The following is a 26,436-nucleotide window of genomic DNA, read 5'->3' as shown; positions in this document are numbered from 1 at the left end:
AGGAGGAGGAGAAAATGTTATATGGTCGTTATAATATATGTTGTTTTTTTTAAAATAGTATCAAAAAGGAAATCTCAAATATTATGTGACATAACCCAAGGATATACATGTTGATTTTAGACATCATGACTCACACTAAAATTGATAGTCAAGATATAGAAATTGTTGAGTATCACAACTGCTACTCCTTCATACGCTCAGCAATTTTATTGCTATAGGCCTACTCCATGATTAGATTAACTATCTCTAAGTGATCTTCCTGTGGCAAACATTCCTGTGTCACTGGTAATTCTGCTCTTATTAATTATTTAAAAATAGCCAAGCAGGTAATAACCCTGATAAGAATGTTTCCATGCCAGTTCTTCCTTCACCTTTCTAACCCTCTGGGTTGCTTAATGACACATTCTGATGCAACAAATAATACGCCTTGTATTGTTTTGCCAACCAGAGCAGCTTACATACACAGCTACAGGATATGTCCTGAATAACCAATATCTTAAAATACTGATTACTTTCAGATAAAACATGCTTGTGAGATACAATATATATGTTATTAGCAATAATGACCAATCACTTGAAACCAGGGTCTGCTGGGTTTAAGTCCTGTGCTTGATACATTTATTCACCACAACCTCTTCTCTACGCTTTACCTGATCTGACTTCATCTCAATCTAATCAAAAGTATTTTTTCAGATGTTAAAAATGTTTGGCGCTTTTTAAACGGCATACTGCAGCAACATGCCTGGTCAGGATTAAAACTGGGGTGTAAATACTGTGGCTAAATGAACTGCCATCTGCTGCAACTATTTTCACCTAGGTGGAAATAGATACTCTGATTGTGATTCTTCTTCTGTTTATTTTCCTTTTATTTGTTCTTTCTCTAATCCTTCACCTCATGTCTACTTTCCCAAAATTTCAAGCGTTCATTCAGTCAGTTCCAAATATCAGTGTTTTTAGGAAGTAAACATTGATTGCATTTCCACCCCCTAACCTGAGCTGAGAGGGATAGACCATGTGATATGAATGCCTGTGATATCCTTTCAAAGATTTCAACTCTCACAGCAACAAAAGACCTGAAATTCGTAATTGGCTCTACAGAATCCATCTCAGACACAACTGGTGTTTCTTAGTGTGTCTGGTTTTGAACTACCCAACAGCACAAAACTAACATCAATCTGTTTTTGAGGCTTTGAAATGTCAGAAAATACATACTAACGTGCACCACTATTTCCAGATCCAAATGTTCAATTCAATTCAATTTTATTTGTATAGCACCAAATCATATCTCAAGGCACTTTACATAGAAGGTCAAAAACTGAAAATATTATTTAATATAGAGAAACCCAACAGTTCTCAATGATACCTCCTCAAATCGCTTGCTTTGTTTGACCAACATATCACATTCCTTTGCAAATCAGAATCATATTCAGATGACAAAGATATATGAAACAGAGAAAACCTTGAGTACCTAACTTTTAATTTACTGTAATAATTAAGGAAAACCATGACTTCACTTGTTTCCTGAGGTTTATATGGCATGGATGGTTTTAGCTGTCTGAGCAGATTACTAAGCTAGAAGTTCAGCACCGAAGAACACCAGTGCTTCGTTTTTAACAATAAGTTCGGGGTTCGATGATTTCACAAATAGTCTGGTGTTAGCCTCCAGGTTAAACAAGCCAGCCGTATAGATGGATTTTTCCCATTGCTCCATGCTACAAATCATTGTTTCGACTGATGACAGCAAAGGAGGCAAACTGGCATTGTAACTATCTGTGAAATATAACACATTGTTGGTGAGTCTCAGTATATGAGCGGACGAATCCAAACACTGATAGGTGATTTGCAGGAAGACTCTGTAGATGCCGTTTCTGGGCACCACAAGGTTCCCATTGAAGTAGTTGAAACCTCCATGACAGTGGGCATTTCCAATCTTACTCTGCCATTTAAGGTAATCCTCATGAATGTTACTGTCAGTTGGAACTGAGAATAAGAGCAGAAAGAAAGGCATTATTTCTATTTACTGATTGTACATATATATAGATATATATATATATCTATATATATAGATAGATAGATAGATAGAAAGATAGATTGATAGATAGATACAGAAAAAGGCTGGTCTGCAATGACATTGCCTTAATGCACCTAATGTTTTACCTGTTAGCATGGCACTTGGATTCTTGAAGTTAATAATTTGTTGCTGTTTGGAGGTGATACCTATGGGAAGGATTCAAACAGTATTGTGTCACACATCTTCCTTGGTCGCAAGTCAATCTCACTAGACAAATGAACAAGATACTTACCTGACAAATGATTGTCAGGCTGCTTCATGAGCTGTAGGCAAACAGTTTCATTTGTTATAACTAACAGTCATGGTACAAAACTTTAAATAACACAGACCTAAATACCCACTATGATAAATGCAACAAAAAATACTATGTGCTATGTTAATACGTATGTATTGTTTCACTTGAATAACTATAAAACTGACTCCAGTGACCCAAGTTTATACTTTTATAATTTCGACCTGTAAAGAAAATCAATTAAATTGCTTCTCCAATGTCCTGTGCGAGCCCATTACAATAGAAGAACAATAGTTATATAATAATATTACAGACTATAACAATATATATCATAGAAAGTAAATACTACAATATTACACACTGGCTAATCCAAGCTGTGTCTGGGGCATAAAATAAAATACACAAAATACACTGCAAATGTCTTGTCATTGTGGGAAAAACCACAATGCTTTAGTTTAGTACTATTAAAAAAGAATAAATCTGTAAGAAGCACATGTGGACAAACAAAGAGAAATACATACAGGAATAATTGTTGAAAATTTGAGAGAAATAACAAAATATTATATCATTTTCAATTCAATTCATGTTTATTTTCTTGTGATAAACGGCAAAGACGTGATCAAATCACATTACTTAGCAACGAAACCAACAGAATTACAAGATGGCTTTGATCTGTCCCTCTCTGAATCCAGGCTGTTTTAAACTTCTTCAAAAATGTCATTAAGCTGTTGTGATTCATGATATTTTCTTTGTACTCTGTAGTCATAAACGAAAATCTGTGACAGTTATGATTGCTGCACCTACAAGACTGAACCATCCAATCAACAGAGAGAGAGGGGGGCAAAAATCAGACAAACAAACCACGAGTTCATTTCATTTAGAAGCGGTTAATAGATACAAATGTAATTCTAATTACATTAACTATCTATGAATGATAACAATAAGTGTTCTCTGACGGCCCCTCTGTTCTCTGGTGGCCCCTCTGTTCTCTGATGGCCCCTCTGTGTGGATAACCATATGAGCGGACGCCTCTGTGAGCCGCTGCAGCGCAGTGAATGGTGCAGTGTCATGTTACCTGTCCGTCCGGAGAGCGGTCGCATCCTCTTCCGCCAGACATGATCAGCAGAAACACGGCTGCTGAGGCGAGCAGGAGCAGCGACACGACTGTAAGCAGAGCCATGAGCTGGAGGCGGACGAGTTGAGTGAAAGTACGTTGATAACGAACTCCAGGTTTGGCTTCCCCTCCTGCACCACAGCAACACACGTGTTCCTCCATGCCGCCTGTCTCCTATTCGCGCACCAGTCGTCTTAATTTATCAGCGCCTGTCGCCCACGGTGTGGGAGTCTCGTGACTCAAACATGCAATCCATGCCACATCCGTAGCATGTTGTTGCACAGTTTTTTTTTCAACGTTTTTCAACTTGTGAAGTCTAATTTACAGACCCTCCCACTGAAAGGACAAAGCAACCAAAGCCTGTGATGGAGAGAGAGAGACCAGAAGCTGATGACTATTATTCGGAGATGAATATAGCATGAATCATGCAACCACCCTCAGGGTTCTTTATGTTTGTAGCTTTTTACAACGCACGCACACACGTCTCTCCTGAGGACAACCATTGACCCCTTACCCTAGCCTTAACCATCACAACTAAATGTTTAACCCTAAACCTAATTCTAACCCTAGCCCTTAAACTAAGTTGTAAGACCCAAAAAGCCAATTTAATTTGTGAGAACCAGTTAAAATGTCCTCACAATGATGGTATAGAGCCAACATTGGCCCATTTATTTATTTATTTCCACATTTATTTATACTTCTACTACTACTACTTATTTATACTAGTCATTTCTGGTCCTCCAAACACTTTCACTTAAGATGCATAAATGGGACATCTGATTGCTAAACACAGACAAAACTGAGGTCATAATCCTGGGTACTAGGCATCTCAGAGAAACTCTGTCAAACCAGTTGGTTAACCTAGAACCAAAAAATGAGTCAAACTTCCTGAATAGCTTTCTGTCATCTACGTGATGTAAAGAGAAGCAGACACGTCCTGTCAAAACAGGATTTTGAAAAACTGATTCATGCCTTTATTACGTCTAGGCTAGACTACTGCAACTCCCTATTATCACGATGTCCCAGCAGATCATTAAGAACCCTTCAGCGAGTGCAGAACGCTGCTGCACGAGTACTGACAGGAACCAGAAGACGGGATCACATTACTCCTGTCTTAGCTTCACTTCACTGGCTCCCTGTTAAACAGAGGATAGATTTCAAAATCCTCCTACTGACCTACAAGGCTCTCAACAATCAGGCCCCATCCTACATTAAAGACCTCATAACCCCTTACTGCCCCCACAGACCACATCGCTCCCTAAACTCTGGACTCCTTGTAGTGCTTAGAGTAAGAATAGAATGGGTGGTAGAACTTTTAGTCATTAAGCTCCTCTCCTGTGGAACCAGCTCCCACTCTCAGTGAGGGAGGCAGACACGGCCTTACATTTAAGGCTAGATTTAAAACCTTCCTTTTTGATAAAGCTTTTAGCTCAACCCTGAGCCATATTCATCCATAGTTATGCTGCTATAGGCCTAGATGGCTGCGGGATCACCCATCAGGGTGATTTTTGATTTTTTACAGCGGGGAAGATCCTGTGTCCAGCAAGGAGAGAGACAAATAGTTAAATCCACATCTTAAATAATTGTTACTCAGAACAGAATGTATCGATATGTCTTCAAGCATCTGTGGAGGGAATGTTTAAAATGTGGCAGTGACCTGAAGATATGTAAGAAACGCAAAGACGACAGTTAAACCCATTTTTATTTGAGAGATGACGCTCTGACGCTGGGGTAATATTTACATCATTTCATTCTTTGTTCCATGTTCAGGGTGGTGCTTTTAAGTCCTGTGGTTGCGTGTATGGCAAAGTCCACTGACAATAAGAAATGAAAATACAAAAAGCTGCGGGCTGACAGGAGCATCGCACCCTTGAGAGTGAAAGGTTGGGAGCTTGTTGAGTGACAGTGTACACACAGTATACTACCTGTACATTAATAGTGCTACTATTCACATTCATCTGTACAGTTATCATATTTACAGTGATCACATTAGGGAAAGAGCCAGTACCTGAGGAGTTAGTTCCATAATTAGATTTACTCATTCACCATGTTAAAAAGAAGCGCACCCGACCAATGGTAACTAAAACAACACAGAGAACACAAGATCCACGTCCAGGATCAAGTGAGATGCTTTAAGATGCAGTGATTTTACAAGAACAAGAACTGTTCCAACTGATGTAAAATGTACGTGATAATAATGACACAGAGTTGGCTGAGGATTTTTTACAATGTGCAGGCTGGTTACACCTCTCAACCTCCGTATAAACACTAGAATACTGTTTATGTTTTAGTGATCAGAGAATGAGTCACAGAGCCCAACCTCTACTCTCTCTCACACACGTGTGCGCACACACACACATATGATTAAGAGTAAGTTTACGCAAGCCCTGCAGTAGTGCTAAATATGAGAGTATATATCCGGTGGGTGTAGTATCTTCAAAAGAAACACTCCTCTTAGATACTTCAGGTGAGCTGGCACACTAACATAAAGGAAGCTATGAACATAAGGTGAAGTTTTTAAATTGCTTGTGCCAGCAGCCTTCATCTTCCCCTAAGATTCGCTCCAAAACACATAAACTATACATGTGAACATACTGGCCAGTTCAAATCACCATTCAACAGCACATAAGATAAAACACCATGAATAAACACATCATACAAGTGCAGCATTTTTCCCAAGAATGAAACGCCAAACAATAAATAAGAACAGAATAAAAATTCATTAAATAACAATCATTGTCTCAATTGAAGACCACTGTTCCAAGTGATCCAGTTATAACTTAATCAGTCAAAAGTCCATTTCAAAAATATGTGAAATGCTAGCCTCCTGTAAGTTTTCTCACTGGTGTCAGGATCATCGTTTCAGCAAACAGGTGCTTTGCACCTGTCTCATAAGATGCCAATTACCTAACTAATCTGCACATTAGTGCTGCCTGCAGGCCAAACTCAAACAAACCTTTTTTTTTTCTTTGGATCCTCTTCACTGATCGCCCCATTCCACACTAAACCATATCAAAAAGGAAAATGTTTCATATCTTTGATCACATCTGCTTTTGCACAGTCAGTTCGACAAGTGTTGTGAAATCTCGTAGCCGAGCACGTAACAAGCAGTCATAAATGAAGGAGCTTTGGATTTGGTGCTTTCCAGCAGCTTTAGTGGTCTGTAAATCTAGGTGTCCAGCTTGGGGATGGGTGGAGTGCTAAGCCTTGTAGCAATTGCCCTGTGTGGTGAGTGCCAGCTGGCCGTTGGGTGCAACCTCGTTGGCTTCATCCTCCAGCAGTCCCGACACATCAGCGTTGGGGATGCTGTCGTGGTAGCTGCTGAAGCTGATGTTGTCCTCTTTCAGTTCTATGGTCCAGAAAGGGGCATTGAGCTTGCGGTTCTGGTACTCTCTGTATGTGTACACGCCTCCAACAAAGCCCAGCAGCAGCACCACTACCAGGATGATGACAGCTAGGATGATGATGTTGAACTGTGTCCAGGAGACCTCAGTCAGGGCTGCTGTGGTGTTGTCAGTGGGGCTGCTCAGGCTGGTCAGCAGAGCCTGGGTGGTGGCAGCGGTGCTCAGTGCAGTGCTCGTGTTGCTTTCGAACCTGGAGGCTGGGACACCTCTAGCTGTGGGGGAGATCAAGGTGGTGCTGGTTGTAGATGTGGAGGGGAAGGATGTACTCGATGTGCGGGACTCTGTTGTGGTTGTACCTGCTGGTGTGGGAATGTTCCGTGGAGCTGAGGAGAGAGAGGCGAGGAGAACATTAGTGAATAGTTTAAAAGATTTATCACACAACAATCAAAAGAAAAGAAGCTCATTCAACGAAGGCCTGTGAATGTTGAAAGGGAAACAGTGCTGGGCTATGCCAGGTTGTTGATGTATAACCACAGTCAATTGTGACACCTTGTGGCAAATAGATATAACTACCTCTCACTGTACCGATGCCTTCTTTTTTATTCTAGAGTGTAACAAGTTCAGAGACTGTCCCCCTCAAGCTTGTCCTCTCTGCTTTTTCCCTGTGCCAATCATTAGTTAACTTCACATTGTCCATCTGGACTGTGTGTATACACTGTGTTCTAAAGATGTATAAAGAGAACATCCTACATCATCATAATCCCAGAACAAATGTAAAATAGCAGTGTACTGAAGATGTCCACACAGTGGTATTCAGCAGTTTAGTATGTGACTTTGATTATTCAGTGTGTGGCAGAACATTTCCATTGATGTATGTGCCTTAAGTTACTCATTCAGTACAATGGTCTACTCTATAGTGAGCAAGGAATAGACATTTTAGACACTAATCATTATCATTTTGTATAATCGCTGACAGGGTTTGCAAATCTCTGATTTCTACACCTACTAAATGCAATATATTTCATGCCATGTACACTCATTTTATATTCACTTATATCCATTTTTGAGAATGCTGTAGAGAGTTGAAATTTCACATTCAGACTTAAGACAAATAAATAGAAAACAGTGAAGATAAAACACTAGAAATAATACAGAGCAGTTTCATGTCTTTATGTATCTTTCCATGCAGAAAATGTTGCTTGATACAATATATCCAGGATTTGTTTTAGAACAAAATGTAGAAAGACAGAGCCTCTTCCAAAAAATATATTATTTTGGATAAATATCAAATTATTGAAATAGTTATTTAGTAGATGGAAGTGTTGGCAGCCGATCATGGATCATAATGGTGGATTGTGGATCCTGATGTGGATCGTGACCATGGTGGCAGCTGACCATCAAGTTTCTTATGTATTAATACTTATTACTTAAACATTGACACACCTTTCCATGATGTTAAAAACAGTTTATTCGAATCATTGTAAATATTATAATTTTGTTGGTGTGCTTAGCTACACCTAGCATCTATTGCACTTTTGTTTGTCTGAGACAGAGATGTTGGGGAGGTGGGGTTGTGGATGTTTCTAGCGTGCGACAAACGCTAAAATGAAAAAGACAAAAAGAAAAAAAATATCTCCAGGTGAAAAATAGGACCGATACATGTAGAAGACACCCACCGAGATTTCAAATTAGTTTGTGTTGATAAGAGCTGACACTGATGTCTTTTAGTCATATTTAAAACTGCTGGCTAAGGGTAAGCATAAATATAGTTAGATTATTATTCACGTCGGCAGTAACGACACCAGACTATGTCAGTCGGAGGTCACAAAAATCAATATTGATTCGGTGTGTAGTTATGCAAAGACAATGTCGGACTTTGTTGGACCTCTTCCTAATATGACCAGTGATGATATGTAAAGCCACATATCATCCTTTCGACTGCTGCCTGCCCCATGACCACCTAAATTAATGAAATCAAAAGTCAACAGAAAAGGAGTTATGCATTTCAAACATAATAAAAGTTAATACAGCAACTATATCAGTACCAAAAGATAGAAGGATAAAATGTGGTTTAAATGAAGTGACGCCCTCCACCCTATTTAATACTCGAATTTTTTTGAAGCACAGACGGTGTCGCGGGAATGTTTAAATCGGACTTATCTATCAACCCTCGACTCAAAAGGTATTTACAACTCATTTGAAAATCTCATCATCAGCCTCGTTCATCCAAGCCTGAAATTGCATAAACCAGTTTATCTAGTTATCATATATATATTATCTGAATTCACAGAATTTCTATCTGAGGTAGTTCTTAGGACAGATAAAGTCGTTATAGGTGGTGATTAAACATTCATGTAATTGTTGCCATTGACAGACTTAGTTCAACATTTCATTTATTAATAGACTAAATTGGTTTTAATCAACATGTGAATAAACCAGCTCTGTTTCAATCACAGTCTTGATCTTGTTCTGACATATGGTATTTAAAATGTTCCCCAAAACCTTCCTCTGTCTGTGTCAGTACAATACAGACAAGTTATCAAACTTCACCCCCGCATTAGTTGATAACTTTGTTAATAATACAGCAGCCTCATTAAAAACAACTGCTGACACTGTCGACCTGCTGAAAAAGAAGAAGGTAAATCAGAGGAGATTAGCTCCATGGTATAATTCTCAAACGTGTTATAAAACAGACATCACAGAAGCTGGAGAGGAAGTGGCATTCCACCAGCCAAGATGAGTTTTGCCTAGCCTGGAAAGAAGGCCTGATGAATTACAAGAAAACACTCAGAAATGCCAGAACTTCTTATTAATCATTATTTATAGAAGAAAATAAGAACAACCCCAGGTTCATCTTCAGCACTGTAGCCAGGCTGACAGAAAGTCACACCTCTACTGACCCATCTATCCCTCTAACCCTAAGAAGCAATGATTTCATGAACTTCTTCTTCCTCCCCATGAATAGCACAGATACGTTGTCCAGTACCGAAACCATAGAACCACCTGTAGAACTTGTAGAACCACCCCAGATTTATATTTGGACCACTTTTCTCAATAGATCTTTCTGAACTGACTTCAGTCTCTTCCTCTAAACCAGCAACTTGTCTGTTAGACAAGTCCCAACTCAATCAATCAATCATATTTTATTTGAATAGCCCATATTCACAAATCACAATTTGTCTCATAGAGCTTTAACAAGGTGTGAAATCCTCTGTCCTTAACCCTCAGCAAGAGTAAGGAAGAACTACCCCAAACAGGGGAAAAAGAACGTAGAAACCTCAGAGAGAGCCACATGTGAGGGATCCCTCTCCCAGGACGGACAGAAGTGCAATGGAGAACATCAGAGAAAAATGAGTATTTACAGCATTGGTTAAAGTAAACAGTTTGTAGCATGATGGAAGGTAAACGAATTGAGGAATTATTGTCACTAATGGTCGTGTATCTGAGGAGACAACTAGACTTTTTAAGGGATTATTCCTCTAATTGACAGTTCCATATTAAAACAGATGAATATGTCTTTGTTACCACAATCTTTTAAGGATAGCTGTAATTAAACCTCTGCTTAAAAAGCCCACTCTTGATCCAGAGCTAGCTACCAGGCTCCTCTCCTGTGGAACCAGCTCCCACTCTGGGTTCAGGAGGCAGACACCATCTCTGCATTTAAAGTTAAACTTAAAACGTTCCTTTTTGATAAAGCCTATAGTTAGTTCTGGATAAGGTGAGTCCTGAACCATCACTTAGTTATGCTGCTATAGGTCTAGACTGCTGGAGGAACTCCCATCATGCACTGAGCATCTCCCCTTCTTTCTGTCTCTCTGTCCCCCACACATTTATTTATTTTATGTAAGTTTTTTTTTTTTCCCTCCCATAGTCTCTCTCTCTTTCTCTCTCTCTCTCTAGAGCTGCAGGATTCAGACAGCAGACAACATTATTATTATAACTATTGTTATTTTTTTAAGTATTACATGAATTGTTGCTACTATCATTAATAACATCTTTACATCCATAATTAGCAATCTTATTGTTTTCATTATAACAACTAGTCTGTAAGAGCTGAGACCTGATGGTGACAAAACTGTTCCTGGTCTCTCTTTCCTCTCTCTACCCCTCTCCTCCCCCTCTCCTCCCCCTCTCTATCTCTTCTCACACCTCTTTCCACCCATCTCTCCTCTCTTCCCCATTTTTCTTTGCTCACCCCAGCCGGTCGATGCAGATGGCCGCCCATACTGAGCCTGGTTCTGTTAGAGGCTTCTTCCAGTTAATGAGGGAGTTTTTTCTCTCCACAGTCACTAAAATGCTCACATGATCTCCACAAGAAATGAATACATTGCTTCCCGCTCCTGCACCACCTCTTGCCTGAATGACACGGAGGATATGTTGCAATTGATAGATCAATCAATCAACAGAACAGAGCCTGTGTAGAATGTTCTTAATTCCAGTCATGCTTTTTCTGCTGTGACTTGTCAAAGTGTCTGCTGGATACATTTCTGTAAATTTTCTTGTTTCTAGGGCTGGGCGATAAAACGATATGGTTAATTATGGCGATATAACTGTTTTATAAATTGAAGACATGTCGATATTGTATTTGTTATGTGTGTATTGTATTTACATATGCGATATTGTATTTATTTGTACACTGCATTTGTATAGCACTTATCTGAACAAAGTGCTTCACAAAAAATAGAAATAGAACTCGTCCGTGTTTTGACAGACAACGCAAACAGCCAATAAAAATGAGAATAGCATCGTGCCAAACCAATCATGTGGCTGCAATAGTCACACCTACATCAATTTAGGTTGACGCACACAGCACAGAGCGGCGGAACAGCACAAGCATGTGTTAATGTCTGCATCATAATGACTCTGCATCAATGCAGTGACTGAACATTATGTTTTCTGCTACATTGGTAGTTTGAATAATTATAACAGACCGCTGCTTAAGGACAGACGCACATAAAAGGTCCTGTCGTCCTGTGTCAGAGTCTCTGTCGGAACTTCCTCCTCTGACCAGTGCTCACTTTACACTTTAACAATAAACACCATCACTGAAGTTATTAGGACACGTACAGGACTGATGTTTACTTTGTGTTTGATTTATTCTGTTTAAACCTGCTACACAACATGAGACATAACGAGACGCACAGTCAGGACATCAGTGTTAAAGTGACCAGAACGATCAGCAAACATGATTCCACAAAATCTATTAATAACTAAATACATGTGATTATCAGTATGGGTGTCGAGAGGCAAAGGCAAGCAGACACACACACCGAGAAACACACACTGCTGTAGACAGAAGTTCCTCCCAGAGATTACAACCCAATGCAGTGTTTTAACTTCATTGTTGCGGAGGAAGCGATGCCCCGTTCATTTAGGAACATAAATATAAATTCACAAGATCAGCTCTAAGTGTGATGATTAGAAAACATCAGACGAGCAGAATCAGTTGTTGACCAGCGGAGTAATGTGCCTCAGTGCAGTGGTGCTGATTTAAGATAAGTTAAAAGATAAAATAAAACTTTATTAATCCAAGTCGGGAAAATGCAGTTGTTACAGCAGAAGGCACGTCAGGTTGAGGTAGAAAAGCGATTAAAGAGATATAAAAGCAAAAGAAAAAAAAGAAAAATTTAATAAAGAAAATTCTGAGTATGTACATTATATACCTTTTTACTGTAGTGGTTTGTATGCAAAGTTATAATTACAGTGCAAACGCACTGGATGATTGTACAAGCAAGTAAAAATCTGTTTTGTTGATTTCATTTATAATTAACAAATGTACATAAGTAGAACACTGTACATAAACACAAATGTGCAAAAAAGTTGTTTTCTGGATATTTGATTTATATTGCGATATATCGATAATGACTGATATGGAAAAAAAAATCATGATAAGATTGTTTTTGATATCGTCCTGCCCTACTTGTTTCTACAGTATAATGTGATTCAGTCTATACCTGGGCGGGTGCAGTTATGCGCTCGGGCGTCCCCGATGAATCCAGGCGCACAGAGCTGGCACTGGATCCCGGTGGTGTTGTTGATGCAGCTGAGGCAGTGGCCAGTATCAGGGTCACAGAGCTGGGCGTGGCCTCGAGGATCTGCATTCCCACTGCAGTCACACTGAACACAAGACCCGGATGTTTTGTAGAAGCCGGTGCTGCACTTGTCACACTGTGGGCCGCTGTACCTGGGAAGGCACTGGTCACACACTGGAGAGCCACTCGGATCTGCACAGGAATAGACAAGACACACCTCAGATCCTGTCCATTGCTGATGATGTAGTTACAAGTTCAATAATAACATTTTGTGTTCTAGAGGAACTAATTCAAATATTTACATATGGACACAGAAATACATAAATAAATAAATGTGGAAATAAAAAGTGTGCAGATAAATTTAATAAATGTAATCATTTATTTTTGTATTTATTTCCACATTTATTTATTTTTGTATTTCTGTGTACATATGTAAAGGAGGTAGGAGGTCCTAACCTCAGTCTCGAGCAGGATTGGTCAACTTAGCGATCCAGACAGAAGCAATCTATTGTTAGTGAATCTTCCCTGAGTACACACACACACACACACACACACACACACACACACACACACACACACTCTGCAGGTCTGTGAAACAACTGATGCCCTTCCTTTACACTCCAGTCCCAAGCACAGTAGAGCCCTGGGTGTTGAATGATTTAGACACAGATAACTGCCTTCGAGTGGCCTAGATGTCGGCTTCTATCTAGTGTGGTCATGTGACTATGTTGTATTCCAGCACAGAGCAGGCTGCTCCTGATAAGCTTGATTTAACCTCTGCTGGGGGTTCAAAGGCAGCCAGCCTGATGGGTTATATAACCAGGAGGGAACATGAGAAGTGCAGCTCTGCTCTGGGCCAGAGGACTTGACCTGCTTGTTTACCCATCATCCTCCACTATGCTATGACACATACAGAGGTCTGATAACTGCTGGTCAGGTACAAATTATCTGACTGACTGACCCACTAACGCATGCACACATGAAAAACAAAATCAATAAGAGCAGAAGAGAAATTTAACTATGAATATAAATATTTGATGAACCTGTGTGTAAACTGAATGATACCAGTCGTCATGTACCACTGTGTAAAGATATAATCATACATGGATGATTTACTATGTGTGACCCACATTCTGAACAGCTGCAATGCTCCATTTCACCTCTGTGTGTGTTAGTATGGAGGGATAGTCATTGACTGCAACAGGCATCATCAGCACGTTTACAAAGCATCTATCCTCCAATGTGGAGCAATGATAGTGCATTGTGGCATCTTCTCATTTCACGCTGTTGCCAAGGCAACCGGTACTCGGAGGCTGGTTCACTGTCCAGCTCCAGTGTTCAGGCTAAAACATCCTCCCCGACTACACACACTATAAAGATAATAGCAGCTCTCTGTGGACAAGACCCTGAGAATGTTTCTGATCGTTGCCTCTTTGAAACAGCTTTTCGTGTGGTGTTCCTGCCCTAACAGAGAATGTGATGCTGCCCATCCCCCCCAGTCTGTTGCTGCCTGACTGGCGCTGGAATGGCCCAGCTGCACTCATGCTGTCCCAGCTCAGCTCAGCCTGGTTCCTGTCACTTCCCCTCCCTTCCCGCTGCAAAACCTTCACTGATGCCCCTGGCAGGGGCAATCATAACCTGACAGCCTAAGCGCATCTATACATGGCTGTTGCCAAGCAGGCCGCCACCAATGGGGGCGTCAGGATATGGCAACACTGTTGATGATTGGTCCAGAAACAGGAAGGACAAGGTGAGAGAACCTGATGAGGAGTAAGTGAGTGATGCATGAAAACCTCAAATGGTAGTTTGCAGAAAGAGTTTAAGTACAATTTGACGTAGGTAAGCTGTGTCATCGTCGATCTTAAAATCACAAAAGGCTACAAGGCTACTGGTGGCCACAATGACATTTGCAACCTGACATAAAATGGCTCCTGTCCATACTGTAATTAAGCTATTGGAATTAGAGTTCTTGGAAAACATTTCCCTTGGTTAAAATCTCATTTTGACTCATGACCTTGTTACCACAAATAAACCAGATAACAAAATAATCCTTTTGCCTTTTGGTGTTCGCTCAAGTAGCAACAATTGGTCAATTAATCAACTAGTCAATCATCAAACATTCAATTTAGAAACTATTTTGGATGATCTATTGTTTACTCATGTACATTTTCTCTTTACAGATTCTCAAAAGTCAGAGTATGATAAGCTGCTTTTCTCAGATTTATATCACTAAATTGTAAATCTATGCATTTTGGACACATTCATAAATCATGAGAGTTTCTCAAATCTCATATGCTGGAGTACAAAGGCAACACTCTGTGTGTGCAACAGGGAACTGTGACTTTGTTTTTCACATAGCAAAGTTCTGATAATGTATTATTGGGATGCATTAATTTATCACTGTGCTGGAGGCGGCTTCATCACTGATGTAATGTAACTGCAAATAAATTCCTTTCAACCTCTTAAATAATGAAAAAAGGAAATTAACAAAAGTAAAATGAATGATATTGAAAGAAATGTGTCTGTTGGTGATTCCTTGCCAGGGAAGCTTGTTTAATAATCAAATATTTTAACAGAATTTATAGAATACTTACCTTACTTAAAGGGATAGTTCACTGAAAAATGAAAATTCAGTCAATATCTACTCAGCACTATGCTGATGGAGGGGTGGGTGTAGTTTGAGTCCACAAAACACTTCTGGAGTCTCAGGGGTAAACAGTGTTTCAGCAGAATCCAATACAATTGAGGTCAATGGTGTCCTCTTCTTCAGACTTAATAAAACAACGTAAAAAACATAACATGCCTCCATACTGCTCGTATGGTGCCATGCTTAAACGTCTGCTGATATCTTCCTACAAGGTGCATTCACGGACCCTCGGACTCACTATCGTGTGGCCATGGATGCTAGCTTAGCATGTTATGTTTTTTCTGTTGTTTTATTACGTCTGAAGAATGTCTCACCATTAACTAATTCAATTGTATTGATAATGAGTGAATTTTCATTTTTCAGTGAACTATTCCTTTAACACAACACAACACTATAAGTCTCTCCAGGCAGAGAAACAAAAATGTGTAGATTTTAAGTGAGTCATGCAGTTATATTAGAATCACAGTAAACCAACTTCATAAACTTTCGCTAAAGACCAGCTTGGAGTGAAGAGGGTGTAAAAGGCTTTTTCTCACCAAGAGTGAAGGATTAGGTCCTAAATATGCTGCCTGCTCTGATTACTTCTGTTATGACATGCCAGTGGCAGGCAGTAACATGAATTCAACAATCTATCCTACTTATACAACACAGGATGGTGGCGCACTGACTCTGGAAATGTTTTCCTGACTCACAGTAAGCTCTTTCAGCAGTGTTGTTCATCAGGTGTAGCCCTCCATTCTGTGTTTAGCTGTTTTACACTGACAAATTCAGACAGAACTGAGGTAGTTTCGGAATACTACAGTGATTGTGGTTCAACCCAGATCTCAAACCCCGCAGAGACCTTTGACTGTGCTGTGAAAATAGGGCAGCTGCAGCCTGGAGGTGAAAACAGTGGGGTCACCCAGGACGGGCTGTGTCAAATCTCAGTCTGTCTGTAAAAAGAGATCCAAAGCACTCTGCAATTTTACAGTTCTGGAAGTTTCTCATCAAAACCCAAACAGTATTGTGCGCATTACTGTGAACAGGCAGAGACATTTGAAGGGTAGGGGGAGCTGTAAGTGACTGGAGAGACAAAGCCATGTTCATATTGCTGTTCATGAAGTGCGCTGTGAGTGCACAGAGAAGACTGGGAACGGACTGTCAGGTGTAATCAGTGAATAGCAGGGTGAATAACTCACCACTGAATCAGTGAGGCAGATATACAATCCACCTTCATCCACAACTCAGTGACTTCAAGGTTACATTGTTGCTGCATGTGATAAGAACTGATGGCTGGGGTGTGTTGAAAAGACAATGTCCGGCACTGAGGAATTAAGACTAAACTTTCTGTATCCTCATTGACCATTTCCCTTGTACACAATGACATACCACACTGACACACTTGAAATGGACCAGTAGGATACCCTAGTGGTAGTTGAACCTGTGACAGGACAAATACACATTGTTGAGCAAAGACACTATGGCTGCATCAAAGGCTCTTACGGAGCAGAATTAAGAATGGCCTCTGCTTCCGACCCCATCAACATTCAAATGTAGTAACACTCCATCCTGCATCTTTTTAATAACCTCGGAGAACAAGGCAACAGCAGGAGAAAATATGTCATGTTGAGATATCTGCAGCACAGTCTGACAGTTTTAAATATTAACTCAGACATCAATCCAACAAATGTCTTTCTTCAACAATCAAACAAACACACACCATTTAAACCACACTCTGACACTGACTTCATAGAGTGTATTAGGTCTGAGAGGCCAAACCTGCTGAATCACTCCAGCTAATCCAGGACAAGGAACAAAGCTCAGTGTGTGGCTGTGAGAAGTGACTGACCAGTGTGACATGTGCCAGTGGAGGTGGAGTTGGAGCAGGGACACGGTGCACAGGCTTCTGTCAGGGCGGCTCCAGGGCTGCGGTAGAAAGCAGGCTTACACTCCTCACAGTTGATTCCCTGGGTATTGGCCCCACAGTTCAAACACACTCCTGGAGGACAGAGCAAAGGTGACATGATTAGTTTACTTCCTTGATCCACTTCCTCCCTTCAACACAGTGGATCTGTCGGTCATATAACCCTCGCTGTTGTGTTTGTTACTGTCAGGTTGATCATTGAACAATCAATCATTCCAAACACTGACGTTTCTTTCAACTTACAATGAATCAATAAACAAGAGGAAAAAAGGGTTTTCCATTAAATTCATATCAACATGCCAATCAAGTAAATCAAAAAACTTGTTATGTTTTTCATCATGTTGTCCATTATAGTGGTTGATTAATGATTCAATGCTGATTTGACTTACATAGAATTATTTAATTGTTATGATTGTAAATAGTTGTGAAGGTACTGCCACTGTCATGCTGTTTGTAGTTGAGTCTCTGTATGTGGTGGAGTTGTTGTGCCTTCATGATCATAGATGGAGGTTACGTAGACATGACTAAACCTGTCTGAAGGCTGCCTCACGTGGAACAATGGTTTCAGTAATGAGGTAAGCAAGGTCAGGCTCCTCCTCCCACTATAACCTAAAAGTGTGTCAACTGAGGGGCTGCTAATGTACGTGGAATCAGCTGCTGAAAACAGAGGGTCCCTGCAGCAATACCCCCACATGACAGGTTCAATTGTTGGTTAAAGAGGAGGTTAACCTTGGAGAGGAGTGCTTCCCTGTACCACTTGTTGACAAATGAAGGGTTTCCTGAGTTAAATTAGACTTATTCAAAATTCAAGGTTGAAGCACTGTTGATACACGTCTCATAAAGCAGGGTTTAAACCTGTGCCCCTCCCAGTGTTCCTAGGTGAGTGTTACATCACAGCACTTGTGCTCTTGTGAAGAAAGTTCTTCATGAAGTCAGTGTGGAGACAATATGTCTCAGTCGTGCTGGAAATGGCGAGTCCCTGTCATGTTTGCCTGTGGTCCACAGTGTTTGGGTTACAGTATAATTTGAATTCGCACAATGCGTTGTGTAAGTAGCCCTGTGGAATGGCCAGGGTCAGTGTTTAAAGGGAACGGTCAAAACCTGAACTATGTTAATCCACAGAATGAGAACACTGGGCTCCATCTGCTCCTTATAATGGAAAGACATATGGCTTTAAAACAACCCCCCGCCACCACCACCACCACTCTGGCCTCCACCTTTCCTCTTTCTCATGCCTGTCACTAGCTGGGGGTTTTAAGTCTTTGAGCCTGGCTGCTAGGAGGTGAGCAGCAATCCTCCTTCATATGTGATCAAGGACACACGGGAGGATAAATCCACCTTAAATCATACGCAAATGCTAACAGACACTGGATTTGTGGAATTTTACATTATGTAACGTTTGCTTCTGATTGAGCAGCCTTCTGAGTCCTTGCCAGCTGAATGTGTAAATATTTACTAAAGTGAAACTGAAGGGTTTGTGTACTGCTATAGTCTCTACTTAAACACTGCAATCGTTAGGGCATAGTACCAAGGTGTTAACCCAGTGCTGGCTCTCTCTCTCACTCTTGCACACACGTATGCACAGTCAAGAAATCTCATTACACCATCAAAAAAAACCACTGCATGAGTTCGAGGATAAGGCTCACTGGCAAATCACAGTAATCCAGCATTGACAGCCTGACCCAAGCGGGTGTGGCTCAAGGACAAGCTTACAGGTGGACATGTGGAGATAGAGATCAAACCAGCATGTCTGACTCACCACCCAGATGACTACTCCTGCTCAAAAGCAACTTTGTCAGGACACGGTTTACATACAACAGTCAAGGTAAGTTTTGTACAGTGGGAAGAAAGTACTTCAATAACAAGAGCACAGTGTTATTAACCCCCTTTTAAATTAAAACTAACATGGTATTAGTAGAAAAATCTATTTTAAGTATCAAAGTAAAACTACTCATTGTGCAGAATGGCCCTTTGTAGTGTTATATTGATCTATGCTTCACATTATTGGACGTTATGAATGCAGTAACATGTCAGCAAATATATATAAGCTTGAAGAGGGTCATGATGGCAAAAGTAAAAAGTTAAAGTAAAATATTAGTACAATATTTCACTCTGTACATGAGTATAGGAGAATGAAGTAAGTACTCAAGTAACTTAACTACAAATACCCAAAACTGTGCAGTATTTGTTAAATCTCCATTTCTACAGCGTGTTCTCAATATTATTTAAATAAGAGCAGGCTGCTATTGTGCATCAGTGTGGATTGAACCTCAGCAGACTCACCGGACTGTGGGTGGCAAAGGGTGGTGTGGTTGTGACACTGGCAGGGTCGGCAGCCAGTGCTGCTGAAGTGGAAGAAACCCGGGTGACACTCATCACACTTGGGTCCGTACACTCCTGTCTTGCACACACATATTCCTGAGCTGTGAGGGGCAGAACAGAAGACAAAATCAGCACAACAGTTGAAAGTGTTTGATTTAACACAACAAAATATCAAGCCAAAGAAAGTGTTGGTTTTTTTGGACCTCATTTCAGACATTATTTCACTACTGACTACAATCTTAATGGGTCCCTGTGCATCTACCTTTTAGGGATACATACATAAGCTCGACATATATTAAAACTTATATGGCAACTCCTGCAAATTTGCAATTGTAGTTTGCTTGTAGCCAATGCAAACTGAATATGTCTGGCATGCATAACCAGAAACTAGAAATAGTGCCACTTTACATAGTTGGTTCACCAGAGAGCAGATAGATTTCTTCACAGTAAAATGGCCTTCTAAGTATATATAATAAACACAATTCTTCAGAAAATACAACATTTTATGTTTTAGACTGATTCTTCATATTAAACTCCCAAATGCCAGCCACAGAAATCCAGCATCAGTCACACTTTAAACAGATCTTAATATAGAAAATCTGAGCACTGAGCATAAAGGCTGTTTATTTACTTCATGTGTTTAACGGTATGATTGCCCTCAGCTGACCAAATGTTAGTGGATAATGCCTCAAGGAATGTTCTGGCAAACATAAATCCAATTACATTTAAACTCCTCACCAATAACACACGCACACACTTATTTGTTTTTGTGTCTTATCAACGTTGGATCCACTCTCACCATTCTGTGGGGCTCGCCGTTAATTAAAGTCACTGCATGCTCATTTATGCATGATGGAAGCGGGAGTGACAGTGACAGGCTACATATATTCCCAAAGAAAAATGCGCACATGGCTCACTAATCCCACATACATTCAAGGTAAAATTCTAGAACAATAGACTCACAAATATAATCTGGGGACAATAACTTCAAAACAATTGAAGCAAATCAAGAGTGACTGGGAGCACTTTTCCTGAGCATGTGCGTGGGTCTTCATACAAACAGAGCTTTGTTGAAACAAGTGCACTTAATGCAAATGAAGCAGCCCACAGCAGTGCTCAGTGGGGCGTGGGCTCTACTGAGGACAAGGCTGGAGATCAACAATCCACATCCCTCAAGACAAACACACATACGCGCAGACACACACACACACACACACACACACACACACACACACACACACACACACACACACAGACAGACAGACAGACAGACAGAACAAAGAACAAAGAATAACCATATGCAGCATCATGACCCTAATGCAAAAATTAAGCAGAGGGTCTTGAGATCAGGATACACAACTCTTGAGTTTAGTAATATTTATCAACAATTTTTCCCCCCATTTTATCCCCATTGTACCTCTCTAAATAATGTATAATGATTTACAGGCCCCTAGTTATTTAATAAAATAATTATTGCAATTTCTGAGGACAGTATGTGGCAAATTAGTTTTCTTAAAGAAGGAACAGTGTAGTGACAAAAAGCCTCTGGAAGGGAGAGGTCTGTGTTGTGGGAATGACTGCATAGAGTGAGGGTTTGTTGAACTGTGGTTGCTGATTTAACATTCTAAACAGCTGATCTGATATTGCAACTTTTATTAGGCTGCAAATATTCTACTGGTGCACCAGAGAAAGCGAGCACGGCTTTCAAAACAGATGGAATGTCTTTACAACGTAGAACATGGTAAATGGTTTGTATTTATATAGAGCTGTTCTACTCCTGATGACCACTCAAAGCGCTTTACAGTACAGTTTTTTTACATTCACCCATTCACACACAAATTCATACAGTGCATCTATTAGCGGCATCAATTTCTATGAGGGGCCATTTGGGGTTCAGTATCATACCCAAGGACAATTTGACATGCAGATGGGCAAGAGTGGGATCAAACCGCCGGCCTTCTGGTTCTGAACAATATTGGTGCAGAAAAATATCAATATCAATATTATCTATTTTTTGTTTTTCACATGTCATCTGATGCTTTGATATTTCTGTGTTGACTTGACATGCAAAGTGCTGTGCACACAATAAATGTGTATAGCAATACACAGGCGCAAACGGTGCATCAATGAACAAGCTCCTCTTACCACATTCTCAGCAGCTGAAACACCTCAGAAGACCAGGGCAACGTTGTTACTGGTTCCACTGGTTACCTCTGTGGGTGTGCACCAAGTTGTGTTTCTACACAACTTTTTTTTCAGCAGTCAAAAGCCAAATGCTGCTTGTACAGACCTGTATCTGTGGCTTGTGTAATGAAAAAACTTTTTACCATGTGCACTAGACAAGAGTCACCTCCAGTCACACTTCTACTAGGAGAAGCTAATATATAGATAAAATCTTATTAAAACAGAATACATGTTTTTATCCCATAATATGAATATGCAGTATGTACACTGTCCATTGTGATATAAATTAACTACAGAATCTTTGAAGAAACTGTTGACAGACACAAGTGCACTTGTTTTGGCTGATTTCTAGCAAATTTTAATTAAAAGGTATACTCCTTACATGTGTGAAAACAAAATCCAATATTAACATAAACAGTCCTGCTTAATGGCCTCATGCAAGCCTTATATTTAAGATATTAAAGGTTACATACCACAGCTTTAACAGTAAACAACAACCTCTTATTGGTTACTTAATCAATTAATTGATCAGCTGAAGTTTTATTAGCAACAATCTTTAGAAAAAATTAATTATTTAAGTCTCCAAGGGAAGAGGATAGCTGCCTTTCTTTAAACTCTCTTAAATGTCAAATGACAAACTACATTTAAATTCATTAGATTTCACACTGTCAGCACCATCAGTCCCATTTTTAGCCACCATAACAGAAGAGCAAAATCAGGACAGACATTGAAATGGGTTTTGCTGCAAATAGACAAATATCTAATTCCATGATCAAGACAAAAAACCTTAGTGTGATGTCAAACTCAAGAGCAATGCAATAGGCAAGAGCCACAAAAAGAGTGCTTTACTGCATCATAATGGCCTGTTCTCTGCTCTGCAATCAGACACTAACCTGTGGCAATGCAGCACAATGTGTCATCTGTGAGCAGCTAAGATATAAGGCTGGTTCGCTGGTACTTATATCGAAATGTATCATCTCATATGCAGGTCCACAGTTGAAGCAGAGTGGGGGAAAACATTCTCCCTCAGTGATCTGTAATCTAGTTGTTCTTAGCCCGGAGGAGGAGTTTGTTATTGTTTTGGTGGGATTTCACTGCACTGGGCTGGCCCAGCCACTCTGCGTCAGATCTGTACGTCAAGTGGGTCAGTATTACACGGGTGACAAAGCTTAACCTCATTTTGTGGCTGCTGTGACAACGCTGGCCATCGTCTGTTACATGTGTCGGATTAGACCAAGGGTAAAAATCCTCTCTGCGACAGGGGGAGTAATTGCTCAATGTGAGTTTAATAACCAGGAGGTGAATGGTTGGGAAGCACATCACACAGGTTTAGTTGGATTGCTGGGTATGCAGACAAATCCTAAAATGTGTGTTATCCCAGCAAGCAGCAGGACTTCTGATCTCTTCTCCACTGGCCTGGTTCATGCCAGGCACTGCAGGCTTTCACACACGTGAAAGGCAGCTACATTCAAAGGGGAAACATCTGTTAGCTAGCTTGTTCACTATCATTAGATAATGAATGTGGATAGATAATCAAATATAGTGGATTTAATACAGTTACACCCATTTGTAGATGTTTGAATGGCGCCAGTTCATGTGACACTCCCCATGAGTTGGGGAAATACCTTGTTTTGCATCTTAACCATAGTCAAAAGTTAAGTGTATTAGTTTTTACTATATTGTTGTCTTGTTAAAGGAATAAACTTAAATGTCTGAAAAAAATAATTAGAAATTCATAAGGAAGACCTATGTCAGTTCCATGTCTCCAGATTTGGTCAAAGATGCAACAACACAGCAGTCACATCTCAGTTGTTGGCCCCTATATACACAATGCTAAGTGGTCCACAAAAACACACATGTTCAGTGGTAGAAAAAGCCTCAGCCTACAGTGAACTCATTTAGAAAACCCTACAGAAACTAAACAACTACAAGATATGAATCAGACATGAAGCAGTCAGTGCAGGTCTGCTGAGTGTGGCCATCAGTCAGGACTCAGACATGCGGTTTCAACCCTGCAGTCTACCTCCGCTTTCTGATATCTACTCACCTCTACTTCCACTTGATCAAGGGCTTCAGTGGAAGTTGGTTATGTTGTTTTGCATTTAGTTTTCAAGCTGTAAACTTGATACAGCATGTAGATATCTTGATTTTAGCCAAAAACAACTGAAAAGTTCAAGCATTTAATCTGATTAAAAATGCCTTAAATGTAATGTCACAAACATTACTGTGAACTACAAGGAAGAATAGAAATACTTGTTGATGTATTTTGTAGGTTCTGCCCACATCATTGTTCAGAAAATAGGAAATCAAGTGAAAACTGGTGGCAGTGGTGCATCTACTGTAAAGTGACACATGATAAACAATCAGATACATCTGCATCCACTGTCAATATTTCATTCTAGACTGTGGCGCCTTCCATACAGTATTCTGAATGGAATTGTCTTACGAACGATGCCCTCGGGAGCTGACCCAAATTCAGTTTAACTGTTATAACACATACATGAGACACGTGTTTTGTTACCCTGTTTTGTTGTGCTAACCCTTTTCATATGATTTGCATGATATATATTTGCATCATTGGGAAGAATGCCACATCATGAGTGAACAAGAGGAGGGGATCTCGTTAAGGCTGTTACGAGGAACATTGAATTGAATGAACATTTAAGGATGTAATTACCGACGTCATCTGGTTTATAGAGCTATTAACCCTGAAATTGCATTAGCTGGGTTTCAGTAAATGGTCAGTTCAAGTTAAGCAACATTTATCTGCCCATGTAACAGTCGCTGGTGAGTAATTCACCCAATACTAACACAATACTAGCGGTTGTTTCTTGTTTTTACTGCTGTGTTTTCGCTGGTGTTGTGGCTCTGCAGATGGCAGTGCAAATACCACTTTGATCCTGGCTGACACTTCTTATAAACTGCTAGAAACGATTTTGTACAGAAAACCACTGTCACAGAGGACGGACCCAGGGTTGGCTGAACTGCCATGAAATCTGGCATGAATATGTTCGCTTCTGAATCTATGAAAGGTAAGTAACACTGAAGCTTTTTTATCAAGGGCCATAAAATAAGGAAAAACGTCAGAATGTCCAACACTATGGTTTATGAAAAAACACCCATAAAACATTCCCATCAGACTAAGCTGTACTTACTTCAAATTAGCAAATACTAGTACAGTGCCTGTTGTTAACATGCCTATTTGGAGTGGGCTGCTTGCTTGGCCTGTGGTAACATAGCAAACCTCCTTCAGAATGTTTCCTTATCATTAGTGAGTCCTCCTCAGATAGTTCAACAATTTGCTGTTTTTCATTGTCTGCATGCTGGACATCGTGCAAAGAGCATTTTATTTAACAGTCAAATGGTCCAGAGTGAAGTTAGAAGGCTTTGTATTCATCCTACCTACCTGGTTTATCTGCAAGGATTTTATAGAAAGTGTTTTTCATATAATAAAACTGTATCAGTTTCATTACTGTTCAAGTGCTTCTCAGATGGTCGAACAGCTCTTGGTCTAAAGATTTGAGAGTTTATCATCCATTCATCATAATTTATTTTCCCAGATTTTGGCTTTACAGAATATCATGAGTGCTAGAAGAATTAAACTAAATTGTGTGAATACAGTGTCAAACAAAAATAAACTACATGTGAATTACCAAATTTTTATTCAAGCTGAAGCTCTTCATCAAAGTGCCTTTCTTTGCCAGATGCACAATTCCCATGTATGGCATAACGCTGCACTCATCCACACCACAGAGATTGAGCTCAATGAGGGAGTGAGCATAGGTCAAGTCATTATCAGCAGCTCTTGAGAAATGTGGGTTAATCAACAACCTGAGTGCATGTTTGTACTGATGGATGGCTGTGTCCCAGTTGATGTACCAACTGTGACCCACGCACAACAGATGGTTTAGAGCCTCAAGTTACAATCCTTATACTAAGTGTAATGAGGGTCTAACTGCAGGGTACAGGAAGGAAAACTTTGTTCCTTGTAACCTCTTCAAATGACACTGCACAACATTTTGTTTAAACTAAACAAATTCATCTTGATATTAGATGCATATAATTTTGTATTTTTAGATTCTTAGTAAGTAATGCAGTGATGTTTAAGAAAGCTGAAAATAGGCCTTTTAAAACAGTCAGCCCTACTTGGCTGGAAATATCTTTTTGTGATGGCACTTCATCTATATTAGGATGATTTGGATTTAGCTATCCAGACAAATGCATCACCACACAGAAACGGTGACTTGGCAATGCAGCGGACATCAGGTCATAACCGAAGCCACGCACAAATGAATATCTTGGATATCACACCAAAAGAGAAACTTTTAGAAAAAAGCGCTGCCAGGCTTTGAGCTATATATTGTACTGCAGTTACATAATGCTGTTGCAGCAAACACAACATAATTAGAACAGAAGAGAAGTTTTTCTCTAATTTTATGTTGTCAATCAGATCTATGGATATCTGGAAGTAAACCTGCGTCTCCCTGTGCATGTCTATAAACGTCTAAATTTGCCAAAAATTCTTAATGGCTGTTAGATAATCTGGATCTAGATAATCTCTCATGCAGCCTATTACTTCAGTAAAAC

At 40.0% G+C, this 26,436-nt stretch overlaps 2 protein-coding genes across 2 annotated transcripts in view; both read right to left on the bottom strand.

The window, feature by feature from the left end:
- Positions 1-1,245: 1,245 nt before the first annotated feature.
- On the bottom strand, positions 1,246-3,715 carry LOC109639062 (lymphotoxin-alpha). Its single transcript, XM_020102333.2, has 4 exons — positions 3,379-3,715; positions 2,304-2,334; positions 2,158-2,217; positions 1,246-1,980 (listed from the first exon to the last, which is right to left on the bottom strand). Exons 1-4 carry the CDS (start codon positions 3,577-3,579, stop codon positions 1,568-1,570), a joined length of 705 nt encoding a protein of 234 aa, XP_019957892.2. The 5' UTR covers positions 3,580-3,715; the 3' UTR covers positions 1,246-1,567.
- A 1,386-nt stretch (positions 3,716-5,101) lies between these two features.
- Positions 5,102-26,436, bottom strand: part of LOC109639063 (multiple epidermal growth factor-like domains protein 9) — a 29,963-nt gene continuing 8,628 nt past the window's right edge. Inside the window, exons 3-6 of the mRNA XM_069523076.1 lie at positions 19,627-19,766; positions 17,269-17,418; positions 12,716-12,985; positions 5,102-7,144 (exon numbers count right to left, since the gene is read on the bottom strand). Coding sequence (XP_069379177.1) covers positions 6,618-7,144; positions 12,716-12,985; positions 17,269-17,418; positions 19,627-19,766 — 1,087 coding nt within the window. The 3' untranslated portion in view covers positions 5,102-6,617. The remainder of the gene's footprint in view (positions 7,145-12,715; positions 12,986-17,268; positions 17,419-19,626; positions 19,767-26,436) is intronic.

This window comes from Paralichthys olivaceus, chromosome 4, assembly GCF_024713975.1.
Source record: "Paralichthys olivaceus isolate ysfri-2021 chromosome 4, ASM2471397v2, whole genome shotgun sequence".
In the NCBI taxonomy this organism is placed as follows: domain Eukaryota; kingdom Metazoa; phylum Chordata; class Actinopteri; order Pleuronectiformes; family Paralichthyidae; genus Paralichthys; species Paralichthys olivaceus.
Note: the sequence above shows the minus strand (reverse complement) of the source record. Positions and strands in the feature narration are given on the sequence as shown.

Excerpts from the sequence above, each read along its gene's own strand:
- LOC109639062 (XM_020102333.2), bottom strand. The coding sequence starts at position 3,579 with ATGGAGGAACACGTGTGTTGCTGTGGTGCAGGAGGGGAAGCCAAACCT. Across the intron at positions 2,335-3,378 it reads ACCGCTCTCCGGACGGACAG|CTCATGAAGCAGCCTGACAA; the intron begins GTAACATGACAC and ends GTTTGCCTACAG. Across the intron at positions 2,218-2,303 it reads GCCTGACAATCATTTGTCAG|GTATCACCTCCAAACAGCAA; the intron begins GTAAGTATCTTG and ends TCCTTCCCATAG.